A 16604-nucleotide genomic window follows, 5' to 3' on the forward strand; every position below is an offset into this window, starting at 1 on the left:
AACTTTTTGTAGCTACCTTACAGTCACTACGTAATAGAGAGAAAATACAAAAACAAGAAAAGGTCATAATCACGTGGAATAGAGTCGTCACGGTCCAGGGGCAGACCAAAGTACACCAAGACTTTTGTTGTGTGAATTCAAGGGAATCATTTGTCCATTGATGAATTGAGGTCAACATTTCCTAGTTGCCATTACGCCTCAAGCACAAACCATGCTAAAATGTAGCCCCGTCCGTTTCAGAAACCTGCATTCCACCACCGTCGTCAGAACACCCGTCCCAGGTAAGAAATTGTTTATTTCTTCTGGGCAGCCTCCTTGGCGAATACCGAGGCGTAGGGGTTCAGGCGGAGCATGACCTGCTTGTTCTTGAGGGGGTTCTTCTTCTGGACCGCGGAGCGGCGGGTGACGGCGTAACCCTTGGGCTCGTTGAGGGCGGACTGGGTTTCCGAGCTGTTGATCAGACGGGTCAGGTCGCTCTGGGAGACGATGTTGGAGGGAAGGAGGAAGTCCTTCTTGAGGGCGGAGGGCTGGGTGGTGGTGCCGTAGATGGTGTCCAGGGACTTGAAGGCGGCAGAGGTCCAGACGACGAAGCGGCCGAGGTGGCCACCGGGGGCGAGCTGGAGGAGGTTGAGGGCGGTGACGGAGGAGGTCTCGACACCGGGGACGTTGCGGAACGCGGTGACGAGCTCCTTGCCGTCGACCTCGGGGTCGTAGATGACCAAGGGGCCGCGGCGCTGGCGGTGGCGGCGGCCGCGAAGCTTACCCTTACCGGCGCGGAGCTTCTTGGACTTCTTGACCTTCTCGACGTCGTCGGCGGCACCGACAGTCTTCAGGAGAGAGACGGCGGCGGAGGTGCGGGCGACAGCGGCGTTCTCGAAGAGAGCAGAGTCGACGACCAGGGGGACCTCGGGGACGTTGGAGACCTGGTGACCGCGGGCCTGGAGGAGGGGAGCAACGCCGGAGGCGGCGATGGCGGAAACGGTAGCGTAACGTCTATAGATGATGCCTGTTAGGAACACTGCACTTTTTTGTTTGATCTTCACGATCCCCGCAGTGGGGTGAAGAATCTGGAGGGAAAAAAATCTCACCTCTGGCCCTGGGAGACCTTGACGTGCCACTTGCGCCAGGTCTTGGTAGGGGCGAACATGCGACCGGAACGGCACATGTTACCGAAGGCGGCCTGACCGGCACGGTGAGTACCACCACCGGAGACACGGGGGATACGGGCAACAGCGCGACCTGTGGTGTTTCTGTCAGCACAATTATTCCCTTCTCAGAGTGGCGTCTTCGATAGAGTCCTCTCTTTCTCAGCCGTCGTGAATCCTCCAATTCGTCGAGAAAGTTTTCGCTTCGGTCCCTCATGCATCCAACTCGTGGCAGGTTGTGTCGGAACTCCCTTCCCAGGTGTCTGCTCGAGGTCCCGTTCGCGTTTCCTTCCTCGTCAAATTTTCGGTTCCCCCACTCCAGCTGGAAATTCGAAGATCCTCCTCTCGTGACGCTCTCGCTCCGGATGGGTGTCGACTAACCAGTTCCCCAAGACTCGGCAGAGGTCTGGTGACCGGCCTTCTCGCTGACGGAGTAGGGCTGGCGCTTGTTCTTGGCCAGGCCCTTGTGAACCTCCTGGACGATATCGGGACGGATAGGGCTCAGGAAGACAGCCGGCAGGGTGTGGGTGTTGCCGGAGGACTTGCCATCCTTGCCGATGATGGTGACGGTAGGTCTCGAAGCCATTGTGTTGATCGTTGATTGACCTGTGAAGAGAGAAAAGAAGCACAAATGGTTAGTTGATGATGATGGACAGCGAAAGAATTGAAAATTTGCCGGGACGCCTTGCTTGAATACGGAGAATTCCGATTTTTTCGTACGAAACCAGGGAGTAAAGAAAATTGAGCTTACCTGGGTCAACGGTGGGCTTCAGTGGCTGCTGGTTAGTGACGGGGTTGAAGTTTGCACTTTGGCTTCGCGATCAATTTCACACGACAATGTGAGAAAAAAAATCGGTGTGGGCGGCGGAGACCCTAGGTACCCAGGTACCCAGGTACCTGTTAGCGAAGCCCGGCTTGAATCACGTGAGTCGCCGGGAGCACAGTGCTTATCAAATTGCTCTAACACAGTATTTGCCCCACCCTTCATCTTCGTAATGGAATGCTTTAGGACGGGCGGCGGGACTCGGAAGGTTCGCGTCAATGGGTCTCTCCAGATCTTGAAAGCCCGCTTCACCGTATCCTTGGAGCGCGCTGGGCACTTGGCCAACTCTTATAGCCTACCTAAGATGATGCAAGTTGACCAACCAATTTCAATCTCATTCCATGTGAGGTTCAGTTGAATGAGTCTTGGTTTGGTGTTCAGAGTTGAGAGTATCTTTGATACATGTCAAGAGGTGCAAGCAATGCTGAGTACTCCGTATACCGCAAATACTTCACCTTCATTTGCAACAACGAAAGCTCTATTTCTCAAGCGTCTGCGAGTGTTCGGCAACGCTTCGCTTCGTTGACGTTTTTTGGCCGGTCTAATGCTCCGAAGCCCAGGAAAACCCAACATATACATTGGCTCAGAACAAATGGGCATCAAACCTCTCTTGTTGACTGACGTATGGTATGCTGAGTGAGAAAAGTTGCCAAAGGGCAGTGTCATTCTCGAAAGACATATTATCTTCTATACCACCCTCAAGACTACAGGTTTAAGAGCGGTTTCATCACAACTGCAATCACTAAGCTTCTGAAAGTCAAATACGGTAGACCTCATCAATGTCTTTCACACACGAACAGCGAATTGCACGCGTCTCGTATGAAAATCCAAATATGCCCTTGTGAGTGCAAGTGGGTGGCCACGAATACATACCTCTTTACCGACACCCCCTGACTCAACCAAGCCCAAGCAACGCCATAAACGAGTCCCAGCAACAGTATCAGACAAAAACGACTCCATCCTGACAATTTGAGCAAAATGTGAAAAGAGTTGGGCCCTAACCAGGATTCGAACCTGGGACCTCTCCCATGTGTGTCATGAAGACCCTAAGGGAGAATCATACCGCTAGACCATCAGGGCTGACGAGGTATTCCTTGTTGATTCTCGTAAGTGTCTGACTACCTATTATCTTATCCTCTCGTCCCTCCCTCTTGCCCTAGTCCAGCCGGGAGTCAAACGCCAGCCGTTACTGTCTCTCACTTCATGTGAAGTTGCATGGACGTAGGGACGTTACAACCCGCGAATCAAGCCTTGGAAACCCTCTCAGGACCATTGCTCGCCCAGGCTCACAGGAAACAGGAAATAGTCTCGCTATCTTTCCCACCAGTGATGAGGTTGAAGAGTAGCCGGATCTGATTAGATGCAGATTGCCAACGGGTTTCCGAAGTCATGCTATCAGACCCTAGACCGGGCGCAAAGATCCCTGTCAACCGCTCCAGAGATAAGGTAAAACGCTACGCGTCCAGTGTCGCAATCGAACGAACCGTTTTGCTCAGAGTCGGCATCCGAGCCTATTGCTTTATACCCGAGCTGATCTACTTTTACACTCGACTTACCTCCCCTTAGATATGTTTTTGCAAAATTTCGTAAAACGTAGTTGAAGTAACTGGGAAAGGAGTCAACCTGAACACGCCCAACCCAAGCTTCTAGGATCCCGCCACTCACCTTGCATGGATTTCAAAGGTCGCTATTAGGACTTAACGCCCCTCGGCTCGAAGCTGAGCGAACCTAAGGTCAGCTCCTCCGATAATGGCGGACCTCCGCACCGACGAGACCTCGCCGTTTCTCCAACGGCCCCCGGCAACAGCAAGATCCCGCGATACTTCCCCGGCAGTGTCGGCGACGTCGGCGTCACACAAGCTCACCCTCTTCAACGGCCTCGCAATCGTTATCAGCCTACAAATCGGCTCGGGGATCTTCAGCGTGCCCTCACAAATTAGCCAATTCGTTACTGCGCCAGGCTATGGCCTTTTGGCCTGGCTTTTTGGTGGTCTCCTTGTCTGGACCGGCGCCGCCTCCTTCATCGAACTCGGGTTGCGCATCCCCAATAATGGCGGCATCCAGGAATACCTGCGGGCCTGCTACGGCGAGTTCGCCGGATTCTTGTTCACCTGGGTCTGGTGCACCATTATCAAGCCTGCGGCGAACTCAATGATTGCGACAATTTTTGCGGATTATCTCACCGAGGCCTTTGTTGCAGACCAAGAGACGCTGCCGCCTTGGGTGTCAAAGGTGGTGGCGGCGAGCTGCATCGTGATCATGACACTGGTTAATTGCCTGGGTGCGACCGCGGGCGCAAAGGCGGCTAACTTATTTCTCTTTCTAAAGATGACGGCTCTGACCATCATCATCGTCCTTGGCTGCGGCGTCTGGGCCTTTGGTCACGGAGAGGGTGTCCCCTCATCCGAGTATGGATGGTTTGGCCAGGCTCCTGAGCAGCGCGAAATCGGTCTTTGGGAGTGGCTCGGTGATTTTGGGACGGCAACGTTCGGAGCTCTGTGGTGTTATGCCGGCTGGGAAATGGTGAGTTTGACTGCTCGCCCACTTTGGCAGTGGATGGAAACTGAATACCCGGCAGGTTGGCTTTGTCTTGGGAGACATGAAAAATCCAAGGAGAGACCTGCCCCTCGTGATTAACGGCTCCATGATCGTGGTGATCATCGGCTTCATGCTGATGAATGCAGCTCTTTATGTCTGCCTGCCCATGAACGTCATGCGGACGACCAGCACTGTCGCGGTGGTAAGTATCACAAGTGAGACGGATGAAAATGTTTGCGAGGCTGACTCGAGAGAAGGAATTCGCGAATCGAATTCTTGGAACTTGGGCTGGGCTTCTCTTTTGCGTTATAGTGTCCATTTCGGCAATGGGTGCTTTAAACTCCAACGTGTTTGCGACTGCCAAGCTCGTCGTTGTTGCTAGTCAGAGGGGATATTTCCCTGCGATCCTGGCAAATCTGCACTGTAGTCACGAAAAAGACGAGGCTGTGTGTGTCGACGAATATCTTTCGTCTACGCCGAGACTGGTCCGAGGACCTATCAAGGGTTTCTTGTCCTGGACCCAGAATCGTCGGTGGAGGAGGAACGTGCCGTTGCTCCCTCTTATGCTGAACTGTGCCTTGTCAATCGTATATGTAGCTGTCGGGAGCTTCAATGGGCTCGTTACTTTTATCGGTGGGCCTCTCCGTTTGGAAAGCGATCGCATAGAATGATTAACTGACACACAATCCAGGACTGGCGGCGTATATGATCTTCTTCTCTTCAGCCATTGGCCTCATCCTTCTCCGTAGACGAGACGGCCGCGTGCCGGGGGCGAAGGCTGCCGAGTATAGCACTTGGCTCATCAATCCTGTCATCTTCAGCGCCATCAGTGGCCTGCTAGTCGTCAGAGGAGTCATCTCAGAACCTCTGCAGGGAGGGGCTATTCTCTTGGTGGCCTTGCTCGGCGTCGGCTTCTTCTCGCTCAGGTTTGGCTTGCGCGGCTTCACCCATGCAGAGACCAGATGAGGCTCGCCCAGCCATCCATATTTCCGTTGTGGTCGTGCGGCAGCTGCGTTGCTTCCCCGGCCGGAGCAGTCATACGCGGCTGGACTGTCCGTCCCGGAGCTTGGACTATCCTCTCAAGCACACTCTCCAGTCAACCCTGAGTCTTCGAAGTCTGTGACACGGTAAAGGCTTGCCAAAGTTGCTGTCGCAGAATAGACTGGCAGAATAGAACGGCACACCTCCCGGTGGCTGTGAATCGGCCTGCTTCCTCACAGCTGGCCAAGTCGTAGTAGAGTGTCAGCGGTTAATCGACAGGCGTTAGGCACGTTGGATGCCGGAGGTGGAGAGGTCTGTGGAACTTTGGGCAGTGGTACGGTCCGTGTTGGGCCTAAATGCCTCCTTATTCCCAGTCAAGTGGAAGGCGTCATGAAACTGTACCAATTTGATGCTATTCAAAGACGTCAGGGAATGGCCGCTGTGCCCCCAAAGATAGGCTTGGGCCGCGCTAGATGATGCAAAATGCACGGTGTCTGAAGAGCTTGGATGACCGCAATCAGGGGCCACAGCAGTTAGCTTCGGCACAATTGACTTGAGATCTTTAGTGATTGGCAACGTCAAAGTCGTCCAAAAAATTGAGCTTTTGACCATGTTAGACGGAGACCGTCGTTGTGGCGTGAGAAGCGTTGCACTGGAATCCCACCGCTCTTTCTCAATGCAGATCATCGGAAGTGAAGGGTGTCGATGGCAGTCTGAATGACGAGCTGGCGTAGATAGCTGCAGCTCTAAGACGTCGGAGACTTTGGGTGTTCTAGAAAATGCACACTTTTGCTATCCAACACTTGCGGCAGCTAGCCGTGTGCATGACCCCGTTGTGGGATGGAGGGGGGGAGAGAAGAGGCGAGTCTCGAAGCCTGGAGGAGGTGTGGGGGTGGGTAGGTAGGACGGCGTCTGACATGGACACAGCATGTCTGCTAACTTTTCAGAAAAAAGATACGTAAGGTGACCTAGGATGCTGCATTTTCTCTGTCGTAGATTAGTGCTAGAAACGATAGATAAGGGGCAATACGTTTAGCATCATACTATTGTTCGAGAAACTACCTGGTATAATGTAACGGACGGATACCTAGGGTCGATGCCCGTCTTATCACCAAGATACGAACTGAATGTCGTCCGGGGGGACGGGAAGCGTTGGTTGATCTCCGAATTTCGTCACATCGTAGAACGGGGCAGGTCGGCATTCGTTGACCAAAATGGCGAGTCTTGAGAATTGGCCGTGGTGCCAGGCATGGAGATCCAATGTAGACTAAGCCTCGCTCCTCACATTCACGGCGACTAGTCGGCCGTTACCTGACCTCAGCAAGAGTACACGGCAACGCCGCGTGGCGCATGCTGTTGTCGCTCTGGGCCAATGACAGATGGACCGTTGGAGTCTCGTTTAGAACCCTCGTAACCGTATGCTTAGTTTGCCCTAGTCGTCGGATGTTCTCTTTTGGTTGACCACAACTAGCGAATTACGGGCCAATTTGTCTTCATCTTGAGTACCTATCTGTAGATGGGCATCGTAACTTCATAGGTGTGCAAAGATCAGGGTCGGGCCCCGTCAGGGCAAATCCGTGCAACCGTGAAAAGGTCGGAATGCAGGCAGGGACGGCAGGCTGTCGTGGTACCGTGCCAGGCCTCATCGCAGGTGGACGGTCGAATCGACAGCGTCAGTTGCCCTAAACAGGTTCCTAGCATATGCAAGAAGGTATCAAGCTAGGTAGACCGGAGGTGAGAACCGGGTGGAAAGTGGATACAGGTCGATGCCGATGCACTTTGGCCTTGGGCCGTCCGCACGCTCGAACGTTTCTTAGACTTTGACCTTGGACATTGGGAGGGGGGCTAAAGGGCTCCATCTGCAAGATGCGCTGTGGGCATGGCCATCTTGCCATCATTCGTATGCAGGTCGGCGAGGGCGAGCAGCAAGGGTGAAAGAAAGTGTGGAAATGCTGCATCTCGGATCGAGTCATCGCCACCATCCATTCCGAAACGTTGAGTAATGAATTGTGTCTTTTTATTGTATTTCTGTTTTCCTGAACAGACATTCAGTGCGACAGACGGGAGCATTCGTAAATAGAAAGAAAGGAGGCGTGCGTATTCGTAGGTGAACAACACATGGGCTGCATGGCTGCAGGTGGAGAGGGAAACCTGGCGAGGTTTGTTTGTTGTTGGAAGTTGGAAGACGGCAATGCAATGCAATGGCCTTGGTGGTCTCCCACAGACAGCCAGTCGGTTGGCCGAACAAGACGGGGAGGAATATGTGAGGCTGGGAGGCTATAGTTCGGTCGTCGGGGCCCAGAGCGGCAGGTTTTGTTGTGATAAGCTGCGAGAAGGATCTTCCCGTGCCCTCAAACTTTGAATCCAACATCAGAGAGTTGCGTCTTGGGAACGGTGTCACCTCGGTGACCACAGGGCACTGACTGTGAAGCTGTGTTCCTGCCCTGAATGGCGACGGCGGAGGGCACCGAACAGGCAATCCTGGAAAGAGCCATCGAACGCCCGGGGCAGCTGGAGCACTGAGCTGGCTGGCTGGATGACAAGACCAGGAAGGCCCTTCCTGCGTGCCTGCTTTCCGGCTGAGGTGTCTTGGTATCTCCCAGGTTCGTACGGAGTGGTAGCATCCAATGTATCTTGTATCCGTAAGGTAGGTAGAACGGCAAGGCGGGAATGGGAGAGAGCCCAGCCCAGCCCGGGATAAACACACGCGTGCACAGCAGCCCGTCGAGTGGGGATACAAATTACCTCTAGCCTGCACACCTGCGCCGCACCCCGTCATCATGGAGGGGCACCAAAACGACAACACTTTCCCACCCTCAGTGTTCCTCCCCCCCTCCTCATCATCCACACCCCCTGTCGGCCATGTTCAAATAAGGACTTGCACCTACGCCGCATCTTCAACGCTTCCCACATCCCACCTTCCCCCTCCCCGCCTGACACCAAATAAGACGCCTTCTTGAATCTAGCCCGTCTTTCCAGCCCCAGCCGTTTTTGGGGAAATCGTCGTGGTAGCAATCTTCCGCACCTCTCAGCTTTCCTTCTATCTCAGCATTGACAACTACAACTTCCCCACCGCCCGGCCAGTCGGAACGCTTCACGACTCTTACGTCCTTGTCCGGGTCTGCCTTCGCTTCCGCTGACGCGACACCGCTACTTATTTCTCGATCCGTACATATTTTGCTTTGGACAAGGAACCTTGCCGGCTGCTACAATTACCTATACTCGTTACGACCCAGGCCAGAAAGCACGCCTCAGCGGAAGAAACGAAACGTTGCGCAAGACTGCGACAACCGCCTGAGAGACCGGGGTCTTCCGCTCCCGTCCTCGTCAGCTGCAGAGACACACGATGCCTTCAAAGTCCCGACAATCTGTCTGAGTTTTCGTTACCATCTGGCATACCAACTCTCCGAATATGAGCGAATCACGCAACATAGAAGATCTTTTACAGACGGGCTTCTTCACAACCTCTAGGGCCAAAACTCCCAAGCAGTAGGCCCATCTCTCCCTATCTCTCTGCTGTATATCATGTCTTACCCAAGTTACAGACCTAGCACGGAAGCTCCGGCCGTTCCTCCTCATGTCTCCAGCATCTCCAATATTACCCGACCGGCCTCCAACCCGGATCCGCTGGTACCCAGGTCCTTCGACCCGCCATTGAGGCTCACCCGTCGCAAACACTTTCCGCCCCCGCCAACCGTCGAAGATGAGACCGAAGCGCTCCAAAAAGAGCACGGCAGCGCTGCCTCACTCGTGAGCGACACCGAGCCTCCATCACGAGGTGACGCCGATCAATACCCCATCATAATGGAGGTACACGAACACAATCCCGAACGCCGATTCGTCCTGGTACCAAAGTCTGCGAGCGGGACAGAAGATGAAGATTCGTCCGACGACGCCAAAGCACGCGCTGCCGAACTTTCGCGCCATGCGAAGTCTGAGACCAAGGGCGACTACGGAGCAAACTACGAAGCGAACACTGGCAGAAAATACCGGGCGCCTCCAGTCGAGGACCTGAATCAACACAAGCGACCAGATCTCGAAAAGAAAAAGAGCAGACAAGAGCTTCCACGCATTGAGACTGATGTTAAGGACGAGGAGACCCGGCCTCGGAAACATGAACGAACAAAATCTGCGACTCGCGTGGAGCAACAACCTGCCGATTACTTCTCACCAAAGGAGGACAAGAGACAGCCCAAGGAGCCTCTTCTCTCACCACAGGTGATCAAGCACGCAACAGGTGGGCGCGAAAAAGCCTACTACGACTACTCGCAATCTGGTCGGAATGGTGCACCTCGGCCCCAGAGAAGCCGTTCGAATCTGGCCGATGATAGCAGAAAATTCGACGACAACTACACACGTCAAAACGCATCATCAAACCCGCCGCCGACGCGTCGTTCCAACACTAATATTGACTCTCCTCCCAAGGAGTCGAGGGTTGCATCTGGCGACAGGTTGAACGAGTCTCCTCGCTACCAACGAGAACGGGTGGTACCGCGTGGCGAACGGCCACAGAAGAAGGATCCTTCGCCGCCCTATGATCGCTTGGACCGCGACCGCGAGCGTGAACGTGACCGCGAACGTGAGCGTGAGCGTGACCGCGATGGTGGCTCGAAGAGGACATCGAATTCCAAGCGTGATACTCCACGACGCAGAGATGACAGTGGCTCCAGCAGTAGCGATTACACGCAAACTCCACGAACAGCCAATATTCGGCGGAGAAAGTCGATGGTTGAACAAGAAGACAAGGACATATTGCTGAGCCCTGTCCAGCTCAAGCCATCTCAGTCGGCCAGATCGAGATCGAGGCCTCCCCCGGCAGAAGTTGTGATGCCATCTCCACGAGTCTCCACAAAGTCGTTTGCTGACGACATTCCGCCTCCTCCTCCGCCTCGATCCTCACAAACATTTCCGGTGACAAGGGAGCCCAGGGATAATGGAGATATCAAGGAGAAGTCTGTTCCATACCCTGATGACGACCTACTGCCTAGAGTAAGCCGCCTTAGCGTCCGCGATTCCGAGTCGCGTCCCTCGAGAGCGCGATCAAGGTCTCGGGCATCTACTTTCAACAACCCAGTGATAGTACCAGCGGTCATGCCTGCCATGCCTGCTCCTGCTGGACCACGGAGCCCTACAGAAAAAAGACGATCGCCTGAGAGAAGGGCCAATTTAAGTCAAACAATTCCGCCAATGGAGGTGTGGCCACCAGCCAAATTTGACCCGACGAAGAGCGCACCAGCCGTCGACGGACCGAGGGGTAGCTACCGACGATATTCGCACGATGCAGACCGCGGTGGCGTGTCTGACTTTCCCGATTGCCCTCGGAAGAAGGGCATTGTAGGCAAGGCTGATTGGCTTAGTCTGCCTAGGTGCGACAACTTCAACATCTGTCCAGACTGCTACAACGGAGTGTTTCTCAACACCGAATTCCGCAATGACTTTATGCCCATGTTGTTCCGACCAATGGACAAGCCAATTGCCTGCGATTTTGGCTCCATTGGGTGGTATCACATTGCGTGGTTGTTGACGTTGAAGAATCGTTTGACGGACTTGCGCCTATTCTATCAGGTCGCCAATGTTACCAGCAAGGCGACAAGCAGCATTCAGCCCTGCTCAGGAGACCGTCGAAATACCCGCGTTTGGTACTCGATCAAGAATCCGTATACGCAGACGACGATGCCAGACTTCACCGTCTGTTACGAATGTGCCAAAACCATCGAAGCACTACTTCCCAACCTGATAGGCCTGTTCGTCACGCTCCACCCCACGGCACAGCCCACGAGGAGCGTGTGCTCGATGCACTTTAATCCTGATCGAAAGCGTTTCGTGATGTATTTCGATGCACTTGAGACGACCTCAGATGTCGCTCTCGCAACAACCCAAGCGCCCAACATCGCGAAGCTTGTGACAGACATTGAAAACCTTTCCGTGTTTGCAGAGTGCTCCAAGGACAACCCAGTCTATGATCAAAACTGGCACGTCATGCAATTTCTTCCCCAGTTCACCGTCTGCGGTGACTGTTTCGACGAGGTGGTGGCGCCTCAACTGAGAGACGGCAACGTCATTGCGAGGAACTTTTATGTGAAGCCACAACGCTTAGAAGAGGCGTCGTGTCAGCTGTATTCTATCAGAATGAGGGCCGTCTTCGACAAATCATGCCGTCGTAATGAGCCCAAATATCTCGAGACCAAGGTGATCGAGCGGCAAAAGATGTTCACGGAGACGTATAAGAGGATGGCAAAACTAGAGCAGGAGCGGACGCAGTGGGCGCGAGAGGAGAGCAAGAAGCTACTCGAGGAATGGGAAAAATGGGAATGATGAATGCGTATGAATGAAATGAGCATGAGAAACAGACGAGCATGTGGTGGGAATCAGTTTATACCACGGCCTGGATCACCATAGAGCCTCTAGGAAACTTATGAGTACATGGAGAAAATAATCGTCTGTATGAAATTGGAACAGCCATTGTGAATGCTGGAAGCCCTGCCATGATGCGTTATTATGGCGTGCTGTTCTCCTCGAGCATCGGGCCACATATCTTACAAAACTTTTCTCTTTAGGTTAGTGATCAATTCTCATTTGTCAAATAGGAGATCAATCCAGGTTGCAAAGATGTAGTCACTCATGTACATAAGACAAGATGTCTAGGTCCAACCTTTGAACTTTGCTGAAGACGCACTTAAACTTGGGGAGAAGATCAGTAGACCATTCAGCTCAGTGCTCGCATGCTCTCAGTCCCTCAAGAAAATCGCATGCTAAAGCGGGCTGGACTTCACACAAATGTGACGGTGAAATAACACACCTTACCATACAACCGTTCCGTCCATCAAGGTCCCCGAACCACAGAAGCAAGCCGACCGGTCCAACGGTTTCCCGAAACGGGAAGACATGCAGATCGGTAGCTGCTACGACTCTGCGGCGCCATGTTACGACTCTAGGTTGACGGTTGACGGCTGACGGCTGCGCGCGTAGATGGTGTAGTGCTTTCTTTTGCCAGAGGCCCGAATCGCAGCTCCAGCAGCATGCTGGTCTACCTGCTTCCATGACACAACTGTGGCATTTTGATGTAATACACGAAACGGACAAGTTCTACTTGTCCACGAAGAGACAGTAATACTCCATAGACGAGTGTTGATTCGAGTGGCCCATGTGTCTGTCCGGAGTAAAAGGTCGATCTCGTACCTCGGGATCCGCGGTCCATGTGCTCAACAATCGTCTTGAGTCTTGATTGACCTCGCCTCGGTCGATCAAAGGTAGAGATGGCCAACTAGCGTGATGAGGGGTGCGGTACTATTTGAGATATTTGTGTTTTCTCCCTTGACGAACCTTGAATAGTAATGCATAGCGAGAAAGGGAAACCCGGCATTTGTGGCGCAGAACATCTTTTTGGGTTTTTTTGGTAGAGCCACAAGCCATGAACCATCCCAACATCGCAGTTGGCAGGCGAGAACGAAAATAGTCATGCAGCGAGCGGTTCCTTCAGGTACTGTACCTATTAACGAGTGAAAGAACGATGCGAGAGGGGGTGTGACGCACGGGCCCATTTCCCTCGAGGGTGTGGTTCAGATAATCCTGGGCGTTGCTTGCATGCGTGACAGTCAACTTTGCCGAACATCAAAATGATCCTAACCTTGGAATTACAACATTGCACACAGAGAGGACTGCAGCAAGCAACATCGGATTCCCGTCTGCACGACTGCAGCAAGTTCGCATGCAGCTATGCGTCGTCCAGTGTATGCGGGCTCCCTCTCGTACAGGAAAACAGCCTGCATCTACTAAAAGGTCGGATCATTACCCACAGAACTTCCAAGTTTAGAGCGACGTGCCGTCTGTTCTCCATCTCTCCAATACGAACTCTGTATCGCGAACTCCTCATGATGGAGGCCCCAAACTCAAGGAAACCCTTTTTGCTCAACCCACTGCAAAAAGCTGCAAACCAAATGACCGTTCCACCAGAGAGATCCAGATCTTCCAGAGGCTTGGCAACACAAGTCTAAAATGTTTACTCGTCTCTTTTGGCTTCCGGTTACACGTCTGTGGTCGCAAGGGGGTTCCGCGGCCAATCTTGAGACGGAGAGGCTGCCAAGTTCGAACCGCAACGGTTTCATCTCTCCCCGTACCCGAACGCACAGCCTCGCTCGCCTCGCTTCTTTCCCACATCTTTACAGTCCCTGTCTTGCTTGTCTCTCATCGTCGCTGTTCACTTTAGTAAAAAAGGGGTGGAGAGTTCATGGCGGTGCGACACGATGACAAGGGCGCCTGGGGTTCGGAAACGTCTTGTACGGGGGTTGACGCAGCAGAAAATCGGTCACGACGTTGAATGTTCGACGAAGTCGTCCAAACTCAGTCATGGGGGGTAGAAGTCCCCTCCTTTCTCTCCAGTCTGTCTCTCTTGCTATTCTCCTTCACGTCATTCTGGTCTCTTTCTCTTTTCCCCCCTCAACCCTTACCCTTCCTGTGCTCCATCTCGGCTTCGCTGACTATTGTCTTTGAAGCATTCCTTTCTTTTTCGTCAACGCGAGACCGTTGCGAAGACTTGTTCACAAGTCTATTCCATTCTTTACTCCTGGTCGAGTGCTCTTTTCGTGTCCGGTTGTTTCAGGCTTCTCTGGTTTAATTCTTCCCTTCGCAGTCCAGGAGACATCTTGAGTAAACGAGTTTTGTTCATGATCTATTTTTATGTTATTCTTTATCCTTTTATAGCCAACTGAACCAACTATCTATCTGGCACGGTAACATCGAAAGAGCTGAGACGACAAGCAACAAACGTTATCCACGAAGGAGCTGCGGTCTCGGTCTGATATCCCATAACGGATCACAATCTTTACCCCGACGACGACGACGACAACTTGCAACCCACAGTCAATCATGCGGGGGTTCTTGAAGGTTGCTGGCGCAGCATGCGTGCTCGGCCAGCTCGCGGACGCGGCTGTCAAGATCAACTTTGACCAAGACCAGTCCATCAAGGATGGTGCGAGCACAATAGCCTTCGGCTTGTTGAAGTTCTACACAGGAAACAACACTGGCGACACACCGGGCAACTTGCCAGACCCGTACTTCTGTAAGTGGTTTTGCCGAGGGGTTCCCATGTCCGATCTAATCTAACAAGACATCAGGGTGGGAGGCTGGAGCGATGTTCGGCACAATGGTGGATTACTGGCGCCTTACAGGAGACGATACATACAACGCAGTAACAACACAAGCACTACTTCACCAAGCAGGCGATGATGCCGACTTTATGCCAAGGAACCAGACGAGAACGGAAGGAAACGACGACCAAGGATTCTGGGCTATGGCGGCAATGAGTGCGGCGGAAAACAATTTCCCGAACCCTCCGTCAGACAAGCCTCAATGGCTGGCGCTCGCCCAGGCTACCTTCAACCAATATGTTAGCCGCTGGGATATGGAGACTTGTGGCGGTGGATTGCGGTGGCAGATCTTCACGTTCAACAACGGTTTCAACTACAAAAACTCGATTTCGAACGGATGCTTTTTCAACATTGCAGCTCGGCTGGCGCGATTTACTGGCAACCAGACGTATGCGGACTGGGCGGAGAAGATTTGGGATTGGGAGACGAGCGTCGGCCTGATCACGCCCGAATTCAAGATTTACGACGGCGCCACGGTCGACAACGGGATGAACTGCAAGGATATCGACACGATCCAGTGGTCGTACAATGCGGGCATCTTCCTGCACGGTGCCGCGACCATGTACAACTTAACCCAGGACAAGAAGTGGTTGACGCGAACCGAGGGCGTCCTGACCGAAGCAACGACCCTATTCTTCAACCAGACCGCCATGTTTGAGCAGGCCTGCGAGGCATTCAAGCTATGCGACCAGGACCAGCAAAGTTTCAAGGGGTACTTCACGAGGTGGATGGCCGGAACGGCGCAGGTGGTGCCCTCCCTGTTTGACAAGATCATGGGCCTGCTCAGGCCCAGCGCGGAGCTCGCCATTGCTGCGTGCAACGGCTCGCCGGCTACGGGCTATAAGGGACAACCGGGCACGGCGTGCGGCTTTCAATGGGTGCCCAAGGGCCAGTTCGACGGCCAGGTCGGCGTGGGCGCGCAGATGAACGCGCTCGATGCTGCCATGTATATGCTCGTGAAGAAGGCGGACACGAAGACGGCGCCGGTGACAGCGGACACGGGCGGTACGTCGGTGGGTAACGCCAATGCCGGCATGAGCTCGCAGCCCAAGATCCCTACGTTGCCGCCGATCGAGACCAAGGATAAGGTGGCTGCTGGATTCGCTACGACGGCCATCACTTTGAGTATCGTAGCCGGGTGCTTTTTCATCATGAAATGAGAAAACGCATAAACCGTTCCTTCAGCAGCATTTATCTGGTACTTGAGTTCTCGTTCGAACATTTAATTTGGCAACGGCATGGGATGAGGCGTTTTTGGGTGTGAAAAGACCAGCTTTGATAGCTGTCTGACATGATATACTGGCATTGGTATGTGGGCGGCAACAAGTGTACAGACCTTTATCCAGAAGAGGGTTCGGGTTTACGATATACCCTACATACACATACATTGACATATACACACTCTATTTTCATGATGCCAATTTGTTCTCCGATGCTCCGTCGCCTAGAGTTTCCCTCATCCTCATTTCCAGTATCGAGAGCTTGCGCAAGCAGTCACTACTTTACTTCTCAATAGCCGTGTCAGCCACAAGATGAAGAAAAGGCGCTTGCAATGTATCAAAAATGATAAGCCAAGTCAGGTAAGCTCCGACGGCAACAATTGCTGTCGTGAACCGATTCAAATTTTACTCCCCTCATCTTCTTTTTAGCGTTGCGGGAGGTAAAAATCTCCCAATCTGTACGGTGCAGAAGAACGTCGGCGAGACCCCGGGCGCTTGCGCTTGCCGGATGAGGTGACGTTTCCACCCCCGCGGGCCCCGCATAAGGTACATACCACCCGACCCCGCGGCGCGGAAGCTGTTGGGAAGAGGAGGAGGACCACTTGAGGACCTAAAGAACATTGGAGAGAGGTGAAGTTTGGGTGGGACGTCATGGTCGTCCAATTGCTCGGTCCCTTGTGGCCGACTTACATAGACTCGGGTTGTTCCCCCGTTTACCTTGTGAATGAGAAGGATGTCCTCTCGCTCTCTC

General features: G+C 53.3%; 5 protein-coding genes and 1 non-coding gene across 6 annotated transcripts; 3 read left to right on the forward strand and 3 right to left on the reverse strand.

Moving 5' to 3' along the window:
• Window positions 1-24: 24 nt before the first annotated feature.
• Window positions 25-2038, reverse strand: BDZ83DRAFT_602372 (ribosomal protein L4/L1). The gene is made up of 4 exons (XM_060507168.1): window positions 1897-2038; window positions 1527-1751; window positions 1089-1239; window positions 25-993 (listed from the first exon to the last, which is right to left on the reverse strand). Exons 2-4 carry the CDS (start codon window positions 1729-1731, stop codon window positions 294-296), a joined length of 1056 nt encoding a protein of 351 aa, XP_060370393.1. The 5' UTR covers window positions 1732-1751; window positions 1897-2038; the 3' UTR covers window positions 25-293.
• A 923-nt stretch (window positions 2039-2961) lies between these two features.
• Window positions 2962-3048, reverse strand: BDZ83DRAFT_t35. The gene has a single exon. It is a non-coding gene; the product is annotated as a tRNA-Pro (tRNA).
• Window positions 3049-3717: 669 nt separating this feature from the next.
• BDZ83DRAFT_566881 (large neutral amino acids transporter small subunit 1) lies at window positions 3718-5472 on the forward strand (the record flags this gene model as incomplete). The annotated part of the gene is made up of 4 exons (XM_060503897.1): window positions 3718-4491; window positions 4547-4708; window positions 4764-5139; window positions 5198-5472. The coding sequence occupies 4 exons, from the start codon at window positions 3718-3720 to the stop codon at window positions 5470-5472; spliced, it is 1587 nt and encodes a 528-aa protein (XP_060370394.1).
• A 1637-nt stretch (window positions 5473-7109) lies between these two features.
• On the reverse strand, window positions 7110-8692 carry BDZ83DRAFT_401937 (uncharacterized protein). Its single transcript, XM_060502852.1, has 2 exons — window positions 8683-8692; window positions 7110-8579 (listed from the first exon to the last, which is right to left on the reverse strand). The coding sequence occupies exon 2, from the start codon at window positions 8267-8269 to the stop codon at window positions 7505-7507; it is 765 nt and encodes a 254-aa protein (XP_060370395.1). The 5' UTR covers window positions 8270-8579; window positions 8683-8692; the 3' UTR covers window positions 7110-7504.
• Window positions 8693-8896: 204 nt separating this feature from the next.
• BDZ83DRAFT_566800 (uncharacterized protein) lies at window positions 8897-11802 on the forward strand (the record flags this gene model as incomplete). The annotated part of the gene is made up of 3 exons (XM_060503889.1): window positions 8897-8976; window positions 9027-9921; window positions 10000-11802. Coding segments are annotated over 3 exons (2778 nt in total), but the record flags the coding sequence as incomplete, so codon positions are not given.
• Window positions 11803-14352: 2550 nt separating this feature from the next.
• Window positions 14353-15793, forward strand: BDZ83DRAFT_715781 (family 76 glycosyl hydrolase; the record flags this gene model as incomplete). Its single annotated transcript, XM_060511781.1, has 2 exons — window positions 14353-14545; window positions 14601-15793. 2 exons carry the CDS (start codon window positions 14353-14355, stop codon window positions 15791-15793), a joined length of 1386 nt encoding a protein of 461 aa, XP_060370397.1.
• Window positions 15794-16604: the final 811 nt, after the last annotated feature.

This window comes from Colletotrichum acutatum (assembly GCF_030867785.1).
Source record: "Colletotrichum acutatum strain CBS 112980 chromosome Unknown BDZ83scaffold_7, whole genome shotgun sequence".
Taxonomy (NCBI): Eukaryota; Fungi; Ascomycota; class Sordariomycetes; order Glomerellales; family Glomerellaceae; genus Colletotrichum; species Colletotrichum acutatum.